Below are 19,458 nucleotides of genomic sequence, written 5' to 3'. Positions count from 1 at the left end.
CAGAGGTGGGTAGTAACGAGTTACATTTACTTCGTTACATTTACTTGAGTATTTTTTGGGGGTAACTAATACTTTTCGGAGTATATTTAAAGATGGGTACTTTATACTCTTACTTGAGTAAATTTTTTGGGAAAAATCTGTACTTTTACTTCGTTACTGTGGGCGACGCTACTCTCGTTACTTTATCTTAATGCAATAAATGTTATAAATGCTTCAGTTTATTCCAAACGCGCCGTCTACTTTTCTCTGGGCAATGAGCGATGCCCATTCGCTAATGATTCATTCTTTTGAGTCAATTCTGTTCAAAGGCTTGATCAAATCAATTGGCAAACGGGTTCATGAATCAGTTTGAATGATTCGTTCAGTTCCCTGCCGCAAGCGCTAAGCGTCTGAAGTGGTTCACTCAGAGTTGTAACGTTTAACATCAGCAGCGTTTAAAACGGGGCCATGGAACTGCACTGAATTGAAAGCAAATCTGCAAAGGCTATTATTTGCCTGCGATGGAGATCCTTATTAGAATGACCGCGTGTGCTGTCTGCTGTTTAACAGGTAACAACTTGGGCTACATTCGATTACAGTACACGATACCACTGTCACATTAGTTTGTTGTACGTGTGTGGCTTATAACCGAGGGTAGTCAAGTTGAATGCAGCTTCCAAAAGACAAAAAAATAGCCGATTAAGGTTTTATTAAGTTTAATACAATCACACCGGTGCGAGTACGTTCAGCAAGTCATATTATCAGCTGCTAAATTCAGATCTGTGATCGCTTGCTGGCGCTGAGACAGAGATACGCGTTTTTACAGCGCTGCGCATTAACCAATCACACACGATTCTGTTGAGCTTTTGAATGCAATCAGGCCAATCAGAGGTGTTCCGATGAGTCATCGCTAAAATGCCGTTGCTTCCTTCAATTGCTCACTGACTGAATACCTCTTTCTGGCGAATTCTCTCGTCAGAAACAACAAAGTGTAGATGTGTGTACGTATCTATAATTAAGATATTGATTTCACAGTGTTAACAGTTTCAGTGATTTTAATGGGAGTTTCTGAGAGTGATTAGACTAGACTGTCAGTGAAAATGATCTTTAATAATGCAAATGTTATTTACTCTCTGTCTGAACAATGAAAGATTAGTAGCAATATTTATATCACATTAACTTTCAATGTTAAATTCACATTTAATATAAAGTCAGTCGTATTAAAAATATGTTATGGCATATGTTATGACACATATATCTGTTGTTACTTAAGTAAACAGAGGGTTTTATAATAAATTACATAAATTAGAGTAAAGGCTGATGAAATATATACATTTATACACACACACACATACATAACATACATTTTATCTATATATCTAAATAAAAATAGGCTCAGTATATATGACCCAAAGTAACTAGTAACTAACTACTTGAGTAGATTTTTTATCCAATACTCTTTTACTCTTACTCAAGTAACTATTCAAGACTAGTACTTTTACTTTTACTTGAGTAAATATTTGTAGAAGTACTTTTACTTTTACTTGAGTACAGTTTTTGGGTACTCTACCCACCTCTGCACCACTAGCACTAATAAATCGATGTGCAAGTCTTTCCTCCCAGTACTCATTTGGGTTGTGCATTTGGAATTTACTTTATGCTTTTTGAACTAAGAGTTTTACAAACACTGTGAAAGTCTAGCTGCTGTCAGTATTTTGAGGTGAAACTGCTGGGTACATACTGTCACTCTCAGAAAAAAATGATTGTACCTTTAAAGTGACAACTCTGTACTTTAACCTCCCCTAAAAGGCACATGGCAGTACTATAAACTTACATATGACTACTAATATGTACCTTTTAGGAGTAGTAAAGGTACAATATTATCCCTTTAAGGGTACTGATTCAGTGACAAACTGTTGTACCCCTAAAGGAAGCATTGTTGCACGTTTTGTCCTGACAGTGTTGCTCAGTAGTACAATATATACATGAAGTGTTAGACCATATCTTAAGTATATTGTCTCCTATCCACAAATAGCTGTATGCATCTGATGTTGGAGAGGGTTAAAAGAAACAGAAACGAGTGATTAAAAAAATAGTTACATAATAGCATTTAAAATGACATGACTGCAGGGGCACTGAGACGCTTTACTTTTAAATTTGATAGGCTCTGTATAAGGGGAGAACATGGGAAACGATGTTGCCTACATGAGCACTACATATAATAACCATTTTGGGTTCTTCTATAGGTGAAGAACATTTTAATAATTTAAAGAACTATAAATTAACCTTTTGTGCAATGGAAAGTTTCCACAGATGTTGAAGTTTCTTCATGGATCCCTAGAAGCCAACTGTGTACAGTACAACATCTCAGAGCAAATGCACTGACTATGAGAGAAATGTCTTGTAGCGATTACATTGATTGCCATAGTACTGAGATCAGCTCAGCAAAAGTGGGAATATCCTGTCTGATGACATGCGCACACTGAGGGGAGGAGAATAGAGAGCATGGCTGAGGGCCTAACCACAATATCTAAATATTGACTGTACAACTTGTAATCATGTTTGGTCTGTGGACAGGGTGAAAATAAACACCAGCGTGTGTGTGTGTGTGTGTGTGTTCTCTCATCCCATAATAGAAACAGCGCAGACATGCCTTTTCAATATGTTTAGAGCACTCATAATTAAACATGCACAAATCATTAAAAGAATTAGAGATGTATCTCATCAAGACTTAATATGCTATGTTTGCCATTGACATTTGCGATTTTAAGCATATGGAGCTCATCAGAATGGTCCTTTGAATTGTAATTGCTTGTGGTTTCAATGCATACTGATATAAATCTTTTCATGTGGGTGGTCTTGGCAATGTGAAGACCTTCTGCACTGAAACAACATTAAACATTTCACTTTCATGCGAGGGGTATGTGCAGCTTTTCAATTTCATCTGTCGTCATAGCTTCATATTCACCCTTTGCGGTGGGCAACAGCTTTCCCTGATCCTTCCAGAGCTGGAAAATGATCATGGAGCAAACATTTCTAGAAACAACAACATTGATTTGGCAGAATAACACAACATAACTTTTCAGTAAATTCAGCATTCCCTAACAATACTGTTCTTGTAGCACAAGCAACATATCTAAAATATGAAATCTAATCAAATTAATTTATAATTTACTCAATTTCTCTAAAATAGCAACTAAATACACAACCTCAAGTATGACTCAATAATGTCCTGACCATTAAATGTCAGTATTCAAAATTCTTTACTTTCAGCTTTAAATAGAAGCCTGTATCAACTGGTTTTATAACTGTGTCTGAATCCCTCCCCCATCAATGGATAGAACCATCTTAGCCTAAATAAACAGTATGCAGTTTACAAGGAAACTTTTGAAGTGGATTATAAAATGTAGTTCAATTAAATCTAACCATTTATAAAGCATTTTCCCAAGCATTTTCCTGTTCTGTTTGCTCATAGAAAAGAAAAAAAAAGTCTATTGTATGGCAAAATGGATGAGTAATTGAGATGTGAATGAAAGTTTTGGAATTTACGCCATAATGCTTCGCCTAAACGGCCCATTAATTCTGCCCAGGCACGAAGACAGGCAATAAGAGAGAGACACGCCATGTTTTTCTTCTGCTTTAACTCCTTCCAATGAGTTTTGGAGGGGTTGAGGGGAGGAGCGCGAGGGGGAAGAAAAAGAGAGCGAAGAAAGAAAGAAGAGGGGGAATATAAATTAGCTGAGACAATTGAGCAAGAGGAGGGGAAACTGAGATCAGACAGCTTGTAAGGAGAGCGTCAAACTGTGGGAATGACGCTAAAATGTATACAAGCTCTAAATAATTTTGTTATACATACGTCTTCACCCAGAAATTAAAATGCATAGATTAATTTTCATTTATTAAACACAAAAGAACACCTTTTCAGAAACTTTGAGCAATTGTGTGTGTGTGTGTGCATATATATATGCAATAGTGTGTGTGCATATATATATATATATATATATATATATATATATATAGCAACATCGCCCTCTAGTGTGCAAACTGAATAAATCCAGGATATGCTTCTCCTAGCAAGAGAAAGGCTCCTGTATTTCTGGTTATAATAAGGCTGTGACATTACATTATGAGATATGAAATATGATATCATGGTGACAAACCTGATATCTGGATATGCCACATAAGGAAAAAAGGCAAACATTAGTAGTCAAAAGAAAGTCAACTTCTATCATTAGCTACTGTCGTTTATTTTTAAGACAGCATGTTATTTTGTTATACAAACCACAGACCTGAAATTTGCTAATGATGGATGGATGCCATTACTGTCTGTGAGTTTCCATTTCAGTGAAGTAACACACGAGCGGTGCATACAGACATCATAACCCCCAATGATATTTTCATTTAATCTAAATGTTACCCACTTTCTATCCTCTGAAATGTGTGAGCAAGATGAAAAATGCATTAAACTATAAACCCAAAATACTTAGTTTTGATGGTTTGAGAAAATAAAAAGCTATATTGAACTATGTCCCAGTGGGATATACAGAACTACAGAAGCAGCTTCATAAAGTGACAAAGGCTGGTTAGTCCTGGATTATGCAAAAAATAAGATCACTCTTTAAAAATAAAGATTAAAAATGAACATTCAATGAGATTCACAAGAAACACTTTTGTGTGATCTAGTCTGGCCTAATAGCGGTAAGACTAATTCTTACAGTATCAATTTCATTAGGTTAAAAAACAAAAAACATAAAATGTATTCTTCTTTCATTGTCATTGAGGGAGGACTGGACTTCAAAATGTGACGCGCTGTAAATGCAAATGCAGTTAAGTGTTAAAACAAAGGCACACGACCAATAAACTGAATGAAAAATAAAACCAAGGGTCAGTAACAACGAGAAGCCACTTCTGAATGACCTTCATACAAACAAAAGCCATTTGGTTGAAAACTCAGTAAAAGGACCAACCCATATATTTGGGCCGCAAGCCAGCGCCTATAGATGCAGAGGTCTGCAAATTCAATTTCTTCAATAGGAAATCACAGATTCAAGGCAACATCTCTGTGTCCAAAAGAAAATTCTTGACGTGTAAAGAAACGCAAATTTGTTGAAAAGGTAACAAAACAAATTACTTCATTGTCAATCTTAGTGATTGTGCTTTAAAAACACGCCAACTGTTCATGCTTGCCGTGAAGCGATCTGTGCTCTAGTTGTGCTATAGCACTTCACTATCCCTCACTAGTGTGAAATCAAAAGGAACGAAACTCTGAAGTTCAGCGGAAATCTCTCCTTAATCTTCAACTAACAACAACCTTGGATTGTTCACATTATGGAGAGAAACTATGGCCTGAACTGTAAATCTCCAGCCGTCTTCTTTTCTATAGATTGTACTGTGTTGAATTCGTAGTTTACCAGTGACTAAGAAAGAAACTGAAGCAAGAGTGAATCCCTAATGCGAATGGCAACAAAGGCGAGGAGGGGAAAAACACTTTGGTCCATGCATTATCTAACTGGGTTGGCTGTAATATTTTCCAAATTGAAAGCACCCTTTTTTCTTTTTTTTATGTTTGTAAAAGTCCCACCTGCTTTCAAAGCTCAGGGCTAGTATTAACCTCCTCTGCCTTTCTACCCATTCTCTCTCCAAAGAACCAGATGAATGCTATGGTCGGGCATGCTGGTGGCAAACACCAGGCCCGCATCGTTCTTGCCGTCCAGTCCATTGAGCCAGGAGGTGACGCCCGGTAAGAAACTAGAGCCACGCTTGGATTTGCGGTAGGCTGGCAGTGGCCAGCGACCCACAGTGACCTCAGTCCTCAAGTCCATAACATAGAGGTGGTGGTTGTCAAAGAGCAGAGCAAACACCTCACCGAAACTAAGCAGAGAGAAGTTGGAGGGGTCCTGCTGTGGCTTGATGACTCTGTGAATATAAAACAATCAGTAAATAAAAAAAGAAAAATGCTAATCTTTTGTTAAAACAATACATAGATCTGCTTATTTGATTTATGATTGATAAATAGTGCCAAATATTTCATAAAAGTTCTCCATTTCAACCTATGGATTTAAATGGAAAAATAAATATTTGTAAAAAAAAACCTAGTTTGCACTCTAAATAAAAATATTGGAACATTCAGAGAACAGTTGATTCAGCAGGGTTATTGGCAGCTCAGTTAAACAATTAATCGGCAGAAATGAATGTACCTGATGACATCAAAACTTGCAAAGTCCCACTGGTATATGCCCAAGTCTGAACTACAGACAATGTACCGGCCGTCAAACTGTAATCGCGGCTGCAAGCAGACACTGCGGTCTTCTGATACGGATAGAGTCTTTAAGCACTTACAGTTGATCTCACGGCCAATTGGCCACACCTATGGATAAACAGAATCAGATGAATATTGAATCCAACAGGTTGGTTGACACTCAAGCACAGTATTGCACCTTAACACTGGTTTCCACCTTCATGAAATGGAGAAAAAGATGCCAACGTTGTTTATCTACTGCTGCAGTACAAAATCATGTCTGAGGAGATCACAGGCACAAGCAAGACCTCTACTAGCACTGGTTAGTTTGCCAGTGTGGGAGTTTTTTTGGATTCCGTAAAAGATGCGGTCACATTAGCACCAATTATGTGGATTCCAGCAGTTGCGGATATAGTAAGTAGTTGGTGGGTGGGCCGACTCAATAAAAAAAAATAATAAAAAAAAGAGATGGACTGGTCCGCATTGGAAATGGATTACAATTTGATCGCACAAAACACTTCAGGAGGTGGTTTGTGACACATATGTCTGTGTAAATACATCAGGTTGTTGAACATCATCTGAATTTTGCTCCTCCCAAAGATGGTAGAGTATTATATTGTCTCCGGATAGCCAACTAACTTTTATGTCAACTGAATGTCTTGTCAACATTAATCTCACACTGGGTTGCTTTTGGTGATGTGAGCTCTGTTTTTTTTTTCATGTAGTGCAGGATTTGAAGATCGAGTTTCTATTACTTTTGAGGAGACACATTTATGTCTCCATGTCTAAATGGAATGGTTTCAACCAATTGGACAGTTAGCTCATCAGTAAAAATGCTTCTGAAATTTGTGAGGGTGCTCTAAAGAGTAGACGTGTAAGCAATGGCTTGTATTGCAATGGCACGTATCAAAAATACATGCATAAAATTAATTTGTGTAGTCGGTAGTCCTCTTAGCACCCCTAAAAATTAACCCTATATTCAAATAATGAATGCCTATGAATTAATGCATATATAAAATATAAATTATGACTGAATCTATAGCCTAGACTAGGAATTCACAAAGAGCAGTCCCTTTATATTCACTTGTCAGTCACTTACTTCAGTTCATCGCAATCTCACAAAATTATAATCAATGAATCTCTTCACACTGCACAATGACTACGTTCTAGCCTTTCAACTGAATGTGCTTTGCTTAGCACCCCCGTAGAGCCAGGCCTGGACAATTGTAAATAGGCATACAAATTTACAAATGGGCTGCCAACTCTCATGCATTCAGCATGAGACTCACACAATTGACACTGTTCTAATGCCACACGACCATTTTCTAACAGAGTCAGAAGGACCCTCAGTTAAAACTGTAATAATATGATATTGGCAAAATTGATTCAGCACATTTTTTTGTTTGCACTCTAGAAAGCATCAAAAATTTATATTTAAAATGAACATTTTGTAGTATTGCGCAATGTAGCCAATCACAGATATATCTGTTAATGTCTTGAATGTAACCTAATGTAAGGGCCTGCAATAACACTGTTTGACCAGAGTGGCGCTGTAGTGCAAAACAAGTCAGGAGAGTTTTGTTTGACATCTGGACTGGCCTAGTATAGTCATGAGTAGTAGACTTGTGTTTTTATTATAACATTTTGTAGAATAAATGTTGCAAACTTCACTACAATAAGAATAGCAATGTACAGTGAGGGTATTGCAAGATTTACAATTACTTTTACAAATAACTGCAACTGCATTTCAAAAATATTTTGATATGAAACCACATATTTTTCAAATAATCTATTAGTAATCCAAGCATTAACCTTTAATGGTCACTGTCCCGCTGGCGGGATGGCCAAGGTTAATTAAATTAATTACCATTAAATCCTCATCTAATTATGTCAAACTATATATCGTGGGAAAGGTCCAAGACTCCCTAAATAGCCATTTTATCTCTGTTTTTTGTTGCAAATTATGTGGGAATAGTAATAGATTAATTTACGAAAAGAGTGGGCTTCTACATCATAACAAATCTACATCATAACAAAAGTTCTGACCTGTGTCACAAAAAGTCATTTTTTCATTGCCTATTTCCATATCTCGTTTTAGTAATCATCATAAATCACATATTATTTGAAAGCTTCAAATCTCACAATTCATAGTGTAAAAAACATTTTGAAATCTGGGTTACTATGGAAATGGTACTTCAAAATCTTTTAGAGGACTTCTCCCCCTAGGTTGGGGGTGTCATTACAAAATGTATTACGATCTTTTAGAATAAAAAACTTTTTATAATCTTGACAAAATACATATCTTTGGAAAGGTCAGTCTAAATATTCCCTATTTGTGGTTATTTTTATCATTTTTATACATTTATAAATTATACATTTTTTACATATTTGGTGATATAAGTATTATTGAGAAAGAAATGTATACATTTGTGACAGAAAAAGGCATAAAAAAATTCAGTGGAGTTTGGGTGTCACCAGGTGACTGTTTTCAGTGTAACGCCAAAACAAAATTGCATTGGAACCTAATTTTTTTTTAATATCAACTTTAAATTTGGAACACAATGTAATTAGACATATGGGTTTAAGTTTATAACCATTTTGGATTAAAAACTATTTTGTAAGGTATTTTATATAAATAAATCATACAGTACTTTTCTTAACAGTACATTTAAACTTCTATAACATTTACATAATTCCATTTTTTTTAATGATTTTTCTTCTGTTATAATATGCTGATCATCTTCTATCGTCTATGTTCAAAAATGTGGGGTGACAGATAAGTGATTCATGCAACTGACACTTTTCTCACGCCACACGTCCATTTTCTCACACAGTCAAAAGCTCCTTCAACAGATTTGGTAAAGAATCCAGTGCATATTTGTGTTTGTGCTCTGGAAAGCATAAAACATTTCCATTTATGTGTTTTCTTAGCAATGAGCAATGTAGCCATATGTCAAATACATATCTATTGATTTCTTGAACACCTGTGATTGGCCATTTTGTTCAAGTTACTAAGAATTCACTCACCTCTAAACAACAGATTTTATCCTGCATCAGGCATGTGATCGGCCAAGGACAAGAAAGAATGAGTAGACACTTAAGATTTAAGTGGACACTTTGTTCTAACATTACTTATAATCAAGTAAGACATTTGTACTGTTTTAAGCCATTAAATCTTGGTCTTAAAGATAATGCAATGTTGCGATTTTGGTCACACTGAGTGATGCAGAAAGCTGAGGATGCCAGTATTCCAGTTGGATGACGATGACGGTGTGCCTGATGCGCAATCCCGGAAATCAGTATTTATACGGAAACATCACACCCCTTCTAAATACTGCCAAATCCTCTCATTGTAACAAGGTGTTGTAGACATGAACAAAATCTTCACTGATTATAATGGAACATTGTGAGTACATATAATACATTCAGAATCTGAATACAAGTTTTGATATTCGTGCTGCTAACAGGACCAACGGCCACGTACCCTGTACATGCAGTTTCAGGAGTGACATATATCCCTAAACAAAACCCTCCCCCATCCTGCCGTGGAAATTCTCACTTAAGTTAAACACAAAAGTTCAGTTTAGATGTATATTCCAGATAATATATTGCTCATAAATGATGCATTGCAAATACTGCATAACCCTGCCACAAACCCTGTCAGACAAAAACAAAAAAACAAAAAACAATTACCCCATATAACCTTTAGGGGTGCTCCGATCACGATCGGCTGATAGTTAATGCACATCTCGTCAGTAAAGCCGGTTCTCTAATCACCTGTTAATTCCCTCAGGTGCGTGATTTCACATAGAGCAGCTATTACTACACACAGACGTTGTTAACTGAGAAGATGCGCCAAAAAACGCTGAAAATGAAGTGGATTTGCGCATCTTCTCTATTAACAACGGCTCTGTGTAGTAACAGCTGCTCTATGTGAAATCACGCACCTGATGGAATTAACCACTGATTAGTAAAACCGGCTTTACTGACGAGATGCGCATTAACGATCGGCCGATCGTGATCGGAGCACCCCTAACGCCGCCTTCACACTGGCAGTTGAAATCAGCTCCCATACGGCTACGAAACGGCCGGAAGTCATTCATTTCCTATGGAGTTTTGCAGACCGCATGCGAATGGCTATGAACCAGGTCCGAACGAGTCGGTGCGAAAAAAATTGTGTCCATTGGTCATCCGGATGTGTTCAAAAAATTGAACTCTTGCAAAAAGCTACGGACGATTGCTATCCGACAATTCCAGCGGAAGTTGGCGTTGCTATGGTACTGATAAACAAACTGGAATTCATAACTTTTAATAAAATAAATAATGATTTTATAACGATAAGTTGTCATGTCATTTTTTTTATTTTCATGATTTTCTAATAAGGGCAGTTAATACAATTAAAATAAATAAATAAATATCGTGCCCCCCGCTCTCGGACACACTCGGTCTCTCTCGCTCGAGTGCAGGGTTGTTGCAGCCCTATATACCACTATATCACATTTAGCTGACCTGACATGCACATTCAGATACAGACAACATCCATCGTTCTAATCTCTCCGCCATTTTTGTTCTACTCGCTTCCGAAGCTTTTCAGCGGTGTAGTACGACGTCCACTGGGGGAGTATTGCGTATTACGGAGCGGATTTCAACTGCCAGTGTGAAGGCGGCGTAATAACCTTGATTGAATGGTGTCTATTTTAAAGTTATAGCTGTCTGGGTTTTGAATTTAAAGGGTTAGTTCACCCAAAAAAATGAAAATTAGCCTGTGTTTTACTCACCCTCAAAGCATCCTAGGTATATATGACTTTCTTCTTTCCAGTTATATTAAAAATCGTGCATTGTGTATCTTGTCATATGCGGAAGGAATTCCGGTGGGTGATGCAGAATGTATGTGCAGCGTGTGCGCCTCTGAGATTTGCTAGTCTCGCGAGCTTGTTTATAGGAGCAAAGGAAACAAAGTTTCCTTACTTTAGTTTGGTTTATATTGAAATTCTCTGACATTTTTTTTTTTTTTTACAAATCCTTGGTTTGACCAGCGTGTTGTTTTGTTTTTTAACTCCATTCGTCATTAATCACTCGATGCCGACGCCCTACGTCATCCGCCTGAACGGCTTCTGCATATGACAGATACTGACAGCGAGAGATTTTTTTTACCATGGATGCACATGCTTTATTTGATGAATTGTGGACTGTTCAACTGTAACACCCGCAGACTGCAACAATAGAGCTTTGAATAGCAAGGAAAAAAATTTATATAACTTCAACTGGATTCGTCTGAAAGAAAGTCATATGTACTTAGGATGTCTCGAGGGTGAGTAAAACAGGCTAATTTTCATTTTTGGGTGAGCTAACCCTTTAAGATGTTGGATAATTTCATCGTAATCCAAATTTTCTCTTAGTACAGATTACTGCTTTTATTACAGTATAAACATTGTACAGTATATTTACAAACTCTCTCTGTGCCATCCTACACTCATGTTTTGAGTGTGATTCATTGAAGAAAAAAAAAAAAGTTAATTACTTAGAATAGGATTATTTGTTACTTTTTTCTTCTTCCATTTCCCCAGAAAAGAAAATTCAATAGGTACTGCAATAGCATTTTTATAGTGAAATCTTTTTAGCAAACATAACCCTAAATGCAACAACGAAAACATGTGATTAACTTTAGGACCCCTTTGTGTTTAATTGTTTTAAACTCCACAATGAACAACAATTAAAAAAAAAAAAAATGGAATTCAAGGAATTTAAGAATACTTTGATTTACATTACCTTTATTTCATACTTATCAACACTCAGTAGTATGTAGTCTCCAGGACTGTGCATCATGGATTCCACTTGGCTTTTTTGAAGGTGCACCTAAACAAGCACAGATGTATCATATAGGTGCAGTTAGGAAAACTGATCTATAACTCCAAAATAAAAATAAAAATAATAATACACTAGAATATTGCACCATAAAATCTGGGCAGGAGTCTTACCTTGGTGACCCACTCTGTGTGCCCAGTGAAAGTGTTGACACAGGTTCCTGAAGACAGGGACCAGACTTTTACAGTGAAGTCTGCTGAGCCGCTGACCAGGGTGTCCAACTCATCATTGTAGTCAATGCTGAATACTGCAACAACAGCAAATCTTTTGGATTATGAATAGGCCATGTCTTGATGTCATGAACACAACCATGAAGGACTGTACTGACAAAATAGATAAACATAAACATTAACATTAATTTTCTTTGTGCCACTAGCTGGAAAAAATGTTGAGAACTTGACACCAACCCGCCCCAGTATGTCCTCGAAATTGCTGGATTTTGGCTCCAGTGCTCCATTCCCAGCATGCAATGGTGTTGTCAAAAGACCCTGTTACCAGTTTCTGCTCATCAAATTTGACAGTTGCACAAGTGTGGGTCTGGATGCCGTAAATGCACTGCCCTGTGCGGACATCCCATAATTTGGCTGACAGGTCATCAGAACCTAAGGGAAAGGATCATCTTCATTTAAAACAAGTAATATCTTAAGTCATTTACCCATGCTTCACCACTAAACCAACTGAATTTGATCGCTTAGTTTCCCTCACAAAAGAAGTGTTGCTTTAGTGGCATAGAGCAAATATGGCTTCGAAAACAGAACAAAACTACAGCCATATTCAGTTAAGTCTGTAAAAACCAACATAGTATAGCTTTAAATCCACCAACTACTATTCACTTCAGATTAACATAACAGGGCTCCAGACAATTTGCAATAATTTTTCTGCCAGTGTGACTACATTTTGTAAGCAGTCGCTCTGGTGCAACCACAGCATTGTCCAACTCATAAGCACTGCATATGATAAAAACATCAAACCGCAAACAAAACCACGCTATTTATTTGAGCTGCGCATAGCAAACCATTTATCAGCTCATACCAATAATTGAGTGCTACAAAGCACAAGCAAACTGGTCCAAGCTTAGACATGTTTACTCATGAACCAGCATTGCATTCAAATGCTGCACAGAATTCTCTGTTATAAACAGGTCAAATAGGGCTGAGTCTGAACTACATCACAAAACAAAACCAAAACCAGTAACGCCAACTACAACTATGGTGTTGTAACAAAAATAGTCGAACGTTATTACATTGTTCATTTCAGGGTTGATCAAATCAAATTTTGTCAACATTTTGCACAATTATTTTGTGTATGAATGAAGTAAGAAAAGTCACAAAGTGCCTTGAAGAAAAAAAAAAAGAAAAGAAAAAACTTTTCTTCAGCGACTGATTTACACATAAAGAGTGTTCCTTTTATAATCGCTCAAGTTATCTGTCAGTTCTGCATAATACTATAGAAGAATAATGGAACTCTTAATAAGAGTAGAATATGTAGATTTTCTATATAACAAATGGATTTTGCATGTTAATTTTATTAATAAAAGTACATTTTGTATGCGTCTTCGTAAACTCAAGCTCAGTGCTTTACAGTCAAATGTGTATTACCAATAAACATGTAATATTATTAGAAATAATTTTAATACCCACACACCACAACCAAGAGCTACCAAATCTGCTCCTGGTGCAACCATCTGTAGAACTTAGTAGTGCTGGTGCCTAGAGATGTTCCGATACCCTTTTTCTCTTCCCGATACCGATTCCGATACCTGGGCTCAGGGTATCGGCCGATACCGAGTACTGATCCGATACCTGGGTGTATATCTGTATATACAGCTGTATATACTACTAGCCCTGTGTAAATTGCTAGAATTTTTTTATGGTGTGCTTCAGACAGATCCCTCAATAAAACATGAACAAATACATGGTGAACTACTGTATTTATTACAGTATTTTTATTATCTAACATGAATTTGACAGTATTATTTATTTTCTTATGCAAAAAAGAACTTCAAATGCAGCCAAAAATCTAACACCGCAAACTAAAAAAGGTATTTAAGTTTTACAATATAACTGTATAAAAAAACTGCAACAAATAAGTCTAGGAATATAAAAAAAGATCTATTAATCAGATAATCTCTTTACAACAAAACAAGTAAAAAACAAGCAACCATCTAGGCATAATTATTATTATTATAGAGACGTATTATTATTACTGTAGGCTACAACAGTAGCTTTATATATTGTCAATTTACTCATGTAAACCAAACATTTATTTTAATGGGCTGCCATGAAGATCTTTGAGTGTCTGTGTTTATGATATGACAGTATTCTCAAATGAAACGGTAAATTCTCATGAAGTGACGGTTTATGCGTTCGTGTCCTCATGACACACAGCAGAGACTACAAAACAGCGAGCTCTCGCGCATCTGTGCCAGTCACCCACAGAGATGTAGATTTTGCGGGAGTAATATTTAAATAGTATTTTGCAGTTTAATATTCACAGACACTAGTATATATTCGGCTACTGTCTGGAGCCCTGCGTTTTGACTTACACGGAAGCGACTGAACGCAGTTGCCGGTACTGAATATACTCGAGAGTCTGTAACTACCGGTACTACAGAGACATACTGCTAACCACTGATCTATAATATAGTAGCGGCTTCACTGTCTTTTGGCAGTTTAGAATGTGATGAGTGATCCAGTCATATATAGATAAGGGCTGCTAACGCGTTTTCATTTCTTCTTCGCTGCTCTAAACAGGGGTTGCTTGTGGCAACACAGCACAACTTCCTGTGTTTTCAATGCATTTTGAGCAGCGAAGAAGAACCGTGCAGCGGTTAGGCAAAGCTTGCGGTCATAACTAGGTCTTTTTTAAGAAAATGGTATCGGATCGGTATATGGGTTCATGTACTCGCCGATGCCGATGCCAGAATTTGTTGTGGTATCGGAGATATTTCCGATACTAGTATCGGAATCGGAACAACTCTACTGGTGCCACTGCCCTCAAATGTTAGTCTGGAGCCCAGTAACTATCACTATCACTGAGATTAATCCATAAGGAGCACATGAACTCTTTAACAGAAAATTGAGCTCATGTAGGGGAGAAAACAGCATTTGCGACAAATCTTTTCTTTGTTGTTTGTTATTGTGACATACAACAGAGAGAAACAGACTATTGAAAAAGGTCTTTGTTCTATTCACCGATAGTTGATTGGATGGAGGAAGATCTGAATGCAAGCTAGAGGTGTAAATAAAAAAATAAAAAAGGGGTAGTGGTGGAAAGGATTAAATAAGTCAGGTGCTTCTCTGGAGAATTGAGCGATAGAAACTAGATAAAAATAATTAGCTAAATGCAGAAACATATGCTTAGATTAATCATTCACAACAACATCAAATAGATGCATTTAGAAATAATATAGGGATAGGAATTTCAAGTCAACTTTAACATCACAACAGACCTCCTTTTCACCACAACACAAAGAAAGACAACTATAAAAGTAATGCACCTGTGCAGAGGAGCCCCTCCCGATAGTAGAGAGCATATACCCGAGCACTGTGTCCAATGAGAGAGCTGGTCTCAAAAGCATCCTCCTCCCTTAGCTGCTTCATGCGCAGTTTGGCCTTTAGATAAACACCTTTCCAGTGAGTCGCATCCTGGATGGACTCATCAATGCGCCAGCCAAGGTCTTGACACACACTCTGCCACACTTCTGTGCAGGCATTGATGACTTTATTCCACTGCTTGCACACCAGACAGCAGGTGAGCAGGGTTTGGGGGTCCAGCCAGCGGAGCAGGTAGAAGGCCAGCTCTAACGGCAGCAGGCGCAGGAAATCCCGCTTCAGCAGCGCTTCCAGCCTATTGGACAGGTGTCGCAGTTGGGCGGCACTGCTCAGTGAGATGAGGTGGTCCAGCGATTGGTTGCGCTGCTGGTCACTTAGCGCCAGGAAGGTGGTAGAAACTGACTCCAGCCACCCCTCGAAAGCCGCCTTTTCCATGGGCACATGAGGGCGTCTACCTGTAGACACATAGACCGCTCAAATCAGACTAAATGCAATGCATCTGAAAAACAATGATGTGGGATACACAGTGCATTTTATAGAGAGCAAAAACAATACTACAATAGCTACATCAAGATCAACACAAGTAGAAAAAAAACAAAACAAAACACTTTCAGATTACATATTGGATGCGATCAGAGAAAACGACCACTTTTCACTCTTATGCAACCTTTGAGTAATGTTCATGTAATCTGCATTGCTTTAAACCGTATAAAACAGAATGTAGAGGAACTCATTTAACTGAAGAACCAAAATTCGACGGCCAAAGATACAGAGTGCCTCACAGACAAAAACGTGAGATCTCCATGATTACTTGGCTGACATACTAACACAGGTTGCTACACAGAAACTGACAAGCTGTCATGTAACCGAACAGGTTACATGACAGGTTAGCTAAATGCAGAAACATATGCTTAGATTAATCATTCACAACAACATCAAATAGATGCATTTAGAAATAATATAGGGATAGGAATTTCAAGTCAACTTTAACATCACAACAGACCTCCTTTTCACCACAACACAAAGAAAGACAACTATAAAAGTAATGCACCTGTGCAGAGGAGCCCCTCCCGATAGTAGAGAGCATATACCCGAGCACTGTGTCCAATGAGAGAGCTGGTCTCAAAAGCATCCTCCTCCCTTAGCTGCTTCATGCGCAGTTTGGCCTTTAGATAAACACCTTTCCAGTGAGTCGCATCCTGGATGGACTCATCAATGCGCCAGCCAAGGTCTTGACACACACTCTGCCACACTTCTGTGCAGGCATTGATGACTTTATTCCACTGCTTGCACACCAGACAGCAGGTGAGCAGGGTTTGGGGGTCCAGCCAGCGGAGCAGGTAGAAGGCCAGCTCTAACGGCAGCAGGCGCAGGAAATCCCGCTTCAGCAGCGCTTCCAGCCTATTGGACAGGTGTCGCAGTTGGGCGGCACTGCTCAGTGAGATGAGGTGGTCCAGCGATTGGTTGCGCTGCTGGTCACTTAGCGCCAGGAAGGTGGTAGAAACTGACTCCAGCCACCCCTCGAAAGCCGCCTTTTCCATGGGCACATGAGGGCGTCTACCTGTAGACACATAGACCGCTCAAATCAGACTAAATGCAATGCATCTGAAAAACAATGATGTGGGATACACAGTGCATTTTATAGAGAGCAAAAACAATACTACAATAGCTACATCAAGATCAACACAAGTAGAAAAAAAACAAAACAAAACACTTTCAGATTACATATTGGATGCGATCAGAGAAAACGACCACTTTTCACTCTTATGCAACCTTTGAGTAATGTTCATGTAATCTGCATTGCTTTAAACCGTATAAAACAGAATGTAGAGGAACTCATTTAACTGAAGAACCAAAATTCGACGGCCAAAGATACAGAGTGCCTCACAGACAAAAACGTGAGATCTCCATGATTACTTGGCTGACATACTAACACAGGTTGCTACACAGAAACTGACAAGCTGTCATGTAACCGAACAGCTCTCCGGTTTCCAAACACACCTGCTAAAACACATTCGTTAGCTGAAGGCCAGACACTTGATAAAACAATTATTTTTTGGCTAACTCATTCTCAAGAACAGGACAGTAACTATTCAATAATAATGTATCTTATTAACCCGACCTCAACGTTAACACTTAAATAGAGAAGACAAGAATCACTCACCATTTCCAGTAGAATCAGTGCGAGGAGAGCGCTAGCTAGCCGCGCTAGCTAACAGGTGTCAACGCAAATCGATATCGCTCTACAAAAAGAAAAGTTTGATTTCTGCAGCTGAGTGACAATGTGTCCTTGTCTGGTGACGATCTAGTTTTAGCGACAAACACACAAAAAACACAGTAAAACTCCCTGCTAGCTGCCGTTAGGCAAATCTGTAGAGTCCTGAACTAGCATTATAACATTCAATAATATGAATCTAACGGAAACGATTTGATAAAGAAAATGAATTAGCTCTCTATTCGTTTACATTTTAACAGCTGTATTATTCTGAAACGTAATATCATACAATAATTTATAGTACATTTATTGTTATTATTTTTCTGTTTGTGAAGTTAGCTAGCTAGGATAAAATAGGGAGCCTCTCCGTTAGCACTGAGGAATTACAGCGACAGGAAGTCGCGGGATGAGGAAGCGGGAGGAAGCCGGGGGGAGTGTCCAGCGACTGTCACTTTTCAAAACATGACACTGAACGAGTTTGGACTCCTTTGATACTGTATGAAAAATACTGTGAGTGATTATGCATGACCCTCATATGATGTTGTAGCTTAATATTATAGATGTATTTAAATTGTTTATGTAGCGCACGTCGTTTGATGGTCAACAGGGGGCACACTTTACCAACAAACTGTGACGTTTCAATGACGATCAATGGCTGGGTGGCTTAAATATATATATTAATTTCGTAAATTCGTTGTAGTTCCTATATAACATAGTTTTGAGTTTGGTAAGATTTAAAAATATATTTTTTTTAAAAAAAACGTGCTTTAAAAGTAGCCTAGTCTCCCTATGCTGTCTGGATCAAAACCGTACTATTGCAAAATATTATTATAAAATAACTTTTTATATATATATATATATATATATAATGTGTGTATATATGTATGTATGTGTGGTTGTGTGTGTGTGTGTGTGTGTGTGTGTGTGTGTGTGTGTAAATATGTGTACATATGTGTATATATGTATGTGTGTGTGTGTGTGTGTGTGTGTGTATACACACACACACACACATATATACATATATAGTAAATTAATCTGATCATGACAGCTAAATTTTGTAATTTTAAACATTCCTTATTATTATCAATGCTGGAAACATACATAAATATATATATTTAGGATGTTTTGATGTATCTATCTGTACACATATACACACACAGGCCTCCATACAATGTATAATATATATATATATATATATATATATATATATATATATATATGTGCGTGTGTGTGTGTGTGTGTGTGTGTGTGTGTGTGTATATATGTATGTATGTGTGTATGTATGTATGTATGTATGTATAGCATATGGAGCATATGATTGTATCCTCATAAGTCTAAATTTTGACCTTAGAAGTATTAAAGAGACCAAAAAAAGATCTGTTTGGATTGCAATAAATATATTTAGAAAAACAAGGTTCAGGGAAGAGTGTGAGTATTCAGAATGGCTGAGCATCTGTTGAATAGAAATAGTGTCTCTGCTGCATGTAAACACAAAACAGTCCACACTGCTATACTGATACCTACTGTTAACAACATGTCCACTGAAGCATGACACGACAGAAGTGAGGTGACCCTACATTCCAACAGCTGAGGGTATCTGAGTCCAA

The 19,458-nt window shown here is 37.6% G+C and overlaps 1 protein-coding gene across 2 annotated transcripts; it reads right to left on the bottom strand.

Moving 5' to 3' along the window:
* Nucleotides 1-4,202: 4,202 nt before the first annotated feature.
* On the bottom strand, nt 4,203-18,256 carry LOC128006879 (F-box/WD repeat-containing protein 2). 2 transcript variants are annotated; one of them, XM_052592768.1, is made up of 7 exons: nt 17,801-18,256; nt 16,688-17,197; nt 12,490-12,684; nt 12,196-12,329; nt 11,987-12,073; nt 6,177-6,346; nt 4,203-5,895 (listed from the first exon to the last, which is right to left on the bottom strand). In XM_052592768.1, exons 2-7 carry the CDS (start codon nt 17,175-17,177, stop codon nt 5,604-5,606), a joined length of 1,368 nt encoding a protein of 455 aa, XP_052448728.1. In that variant the 5' UTR covers nt 17,178-17,197; nt 17,801-18,256; the 3' UTR covers nt 4,203-5,603. The 2 variants fall into 2 exon arrangements, with proteins under 2 accessions (XP_052448728.1, XP_052448729.1); XM_052592769.1 differs by lacking the exon at nt 16,688-17,197 and adding an exon at nt 15,582-16,091.
* Nucleotides 18,257-19,458: the final 1,202 nt, after the last annotated feature.

Source organism: Carassius gibelio, chromosome A5 (assembly GCF_023724105.1).
Source record: "Carassius gibelio isolate Cgi1373 ecotype wild population from Czech Republic chromosome A5, carGib1.2-hapl.c, whole genome shotgun sequence".
NCBI classification, from domain to species: Eukaryota; Metazoa; Chordata; class Actinopteri; order Cypriniformes; family Cyprinidae; genus Carassius; species Carassius gibelio.
The sequence above is the reverse complement of the archived record's forward strand: the minus strand, read 5'-3'. Positions and strand labels throughout refer to the sequence as shown.

What these genes read in the sequence shown, in the direction of transcription:
- LOC128006879 (XM_052592768.1), bottom strand. Translation starts at nt 17,177, where the DNA reads ATGGAAAAGGCGGCTTTCGAGGGGTGGCTGGAGTCAGTTTCTACCACC. An exon ending in GGAGGGGCTCCTCTGCACAG is followed by an intron (nt 12,685 to 16,687) that starts GTGCATTACTTT and finishes CCTTTCCCTTAG; the next exon opens with GTTCTGATGACCTGTCAGCC. An exon ending in ACACAGAGTGGGTCACCAAG is followed by an intron (nt 12,074 to 12,195) that starts GTAAGACTCCTG and finishes GTGCTTGTTTAG; the next exon opens with GTGCACCTTCAAAAAAGCCA.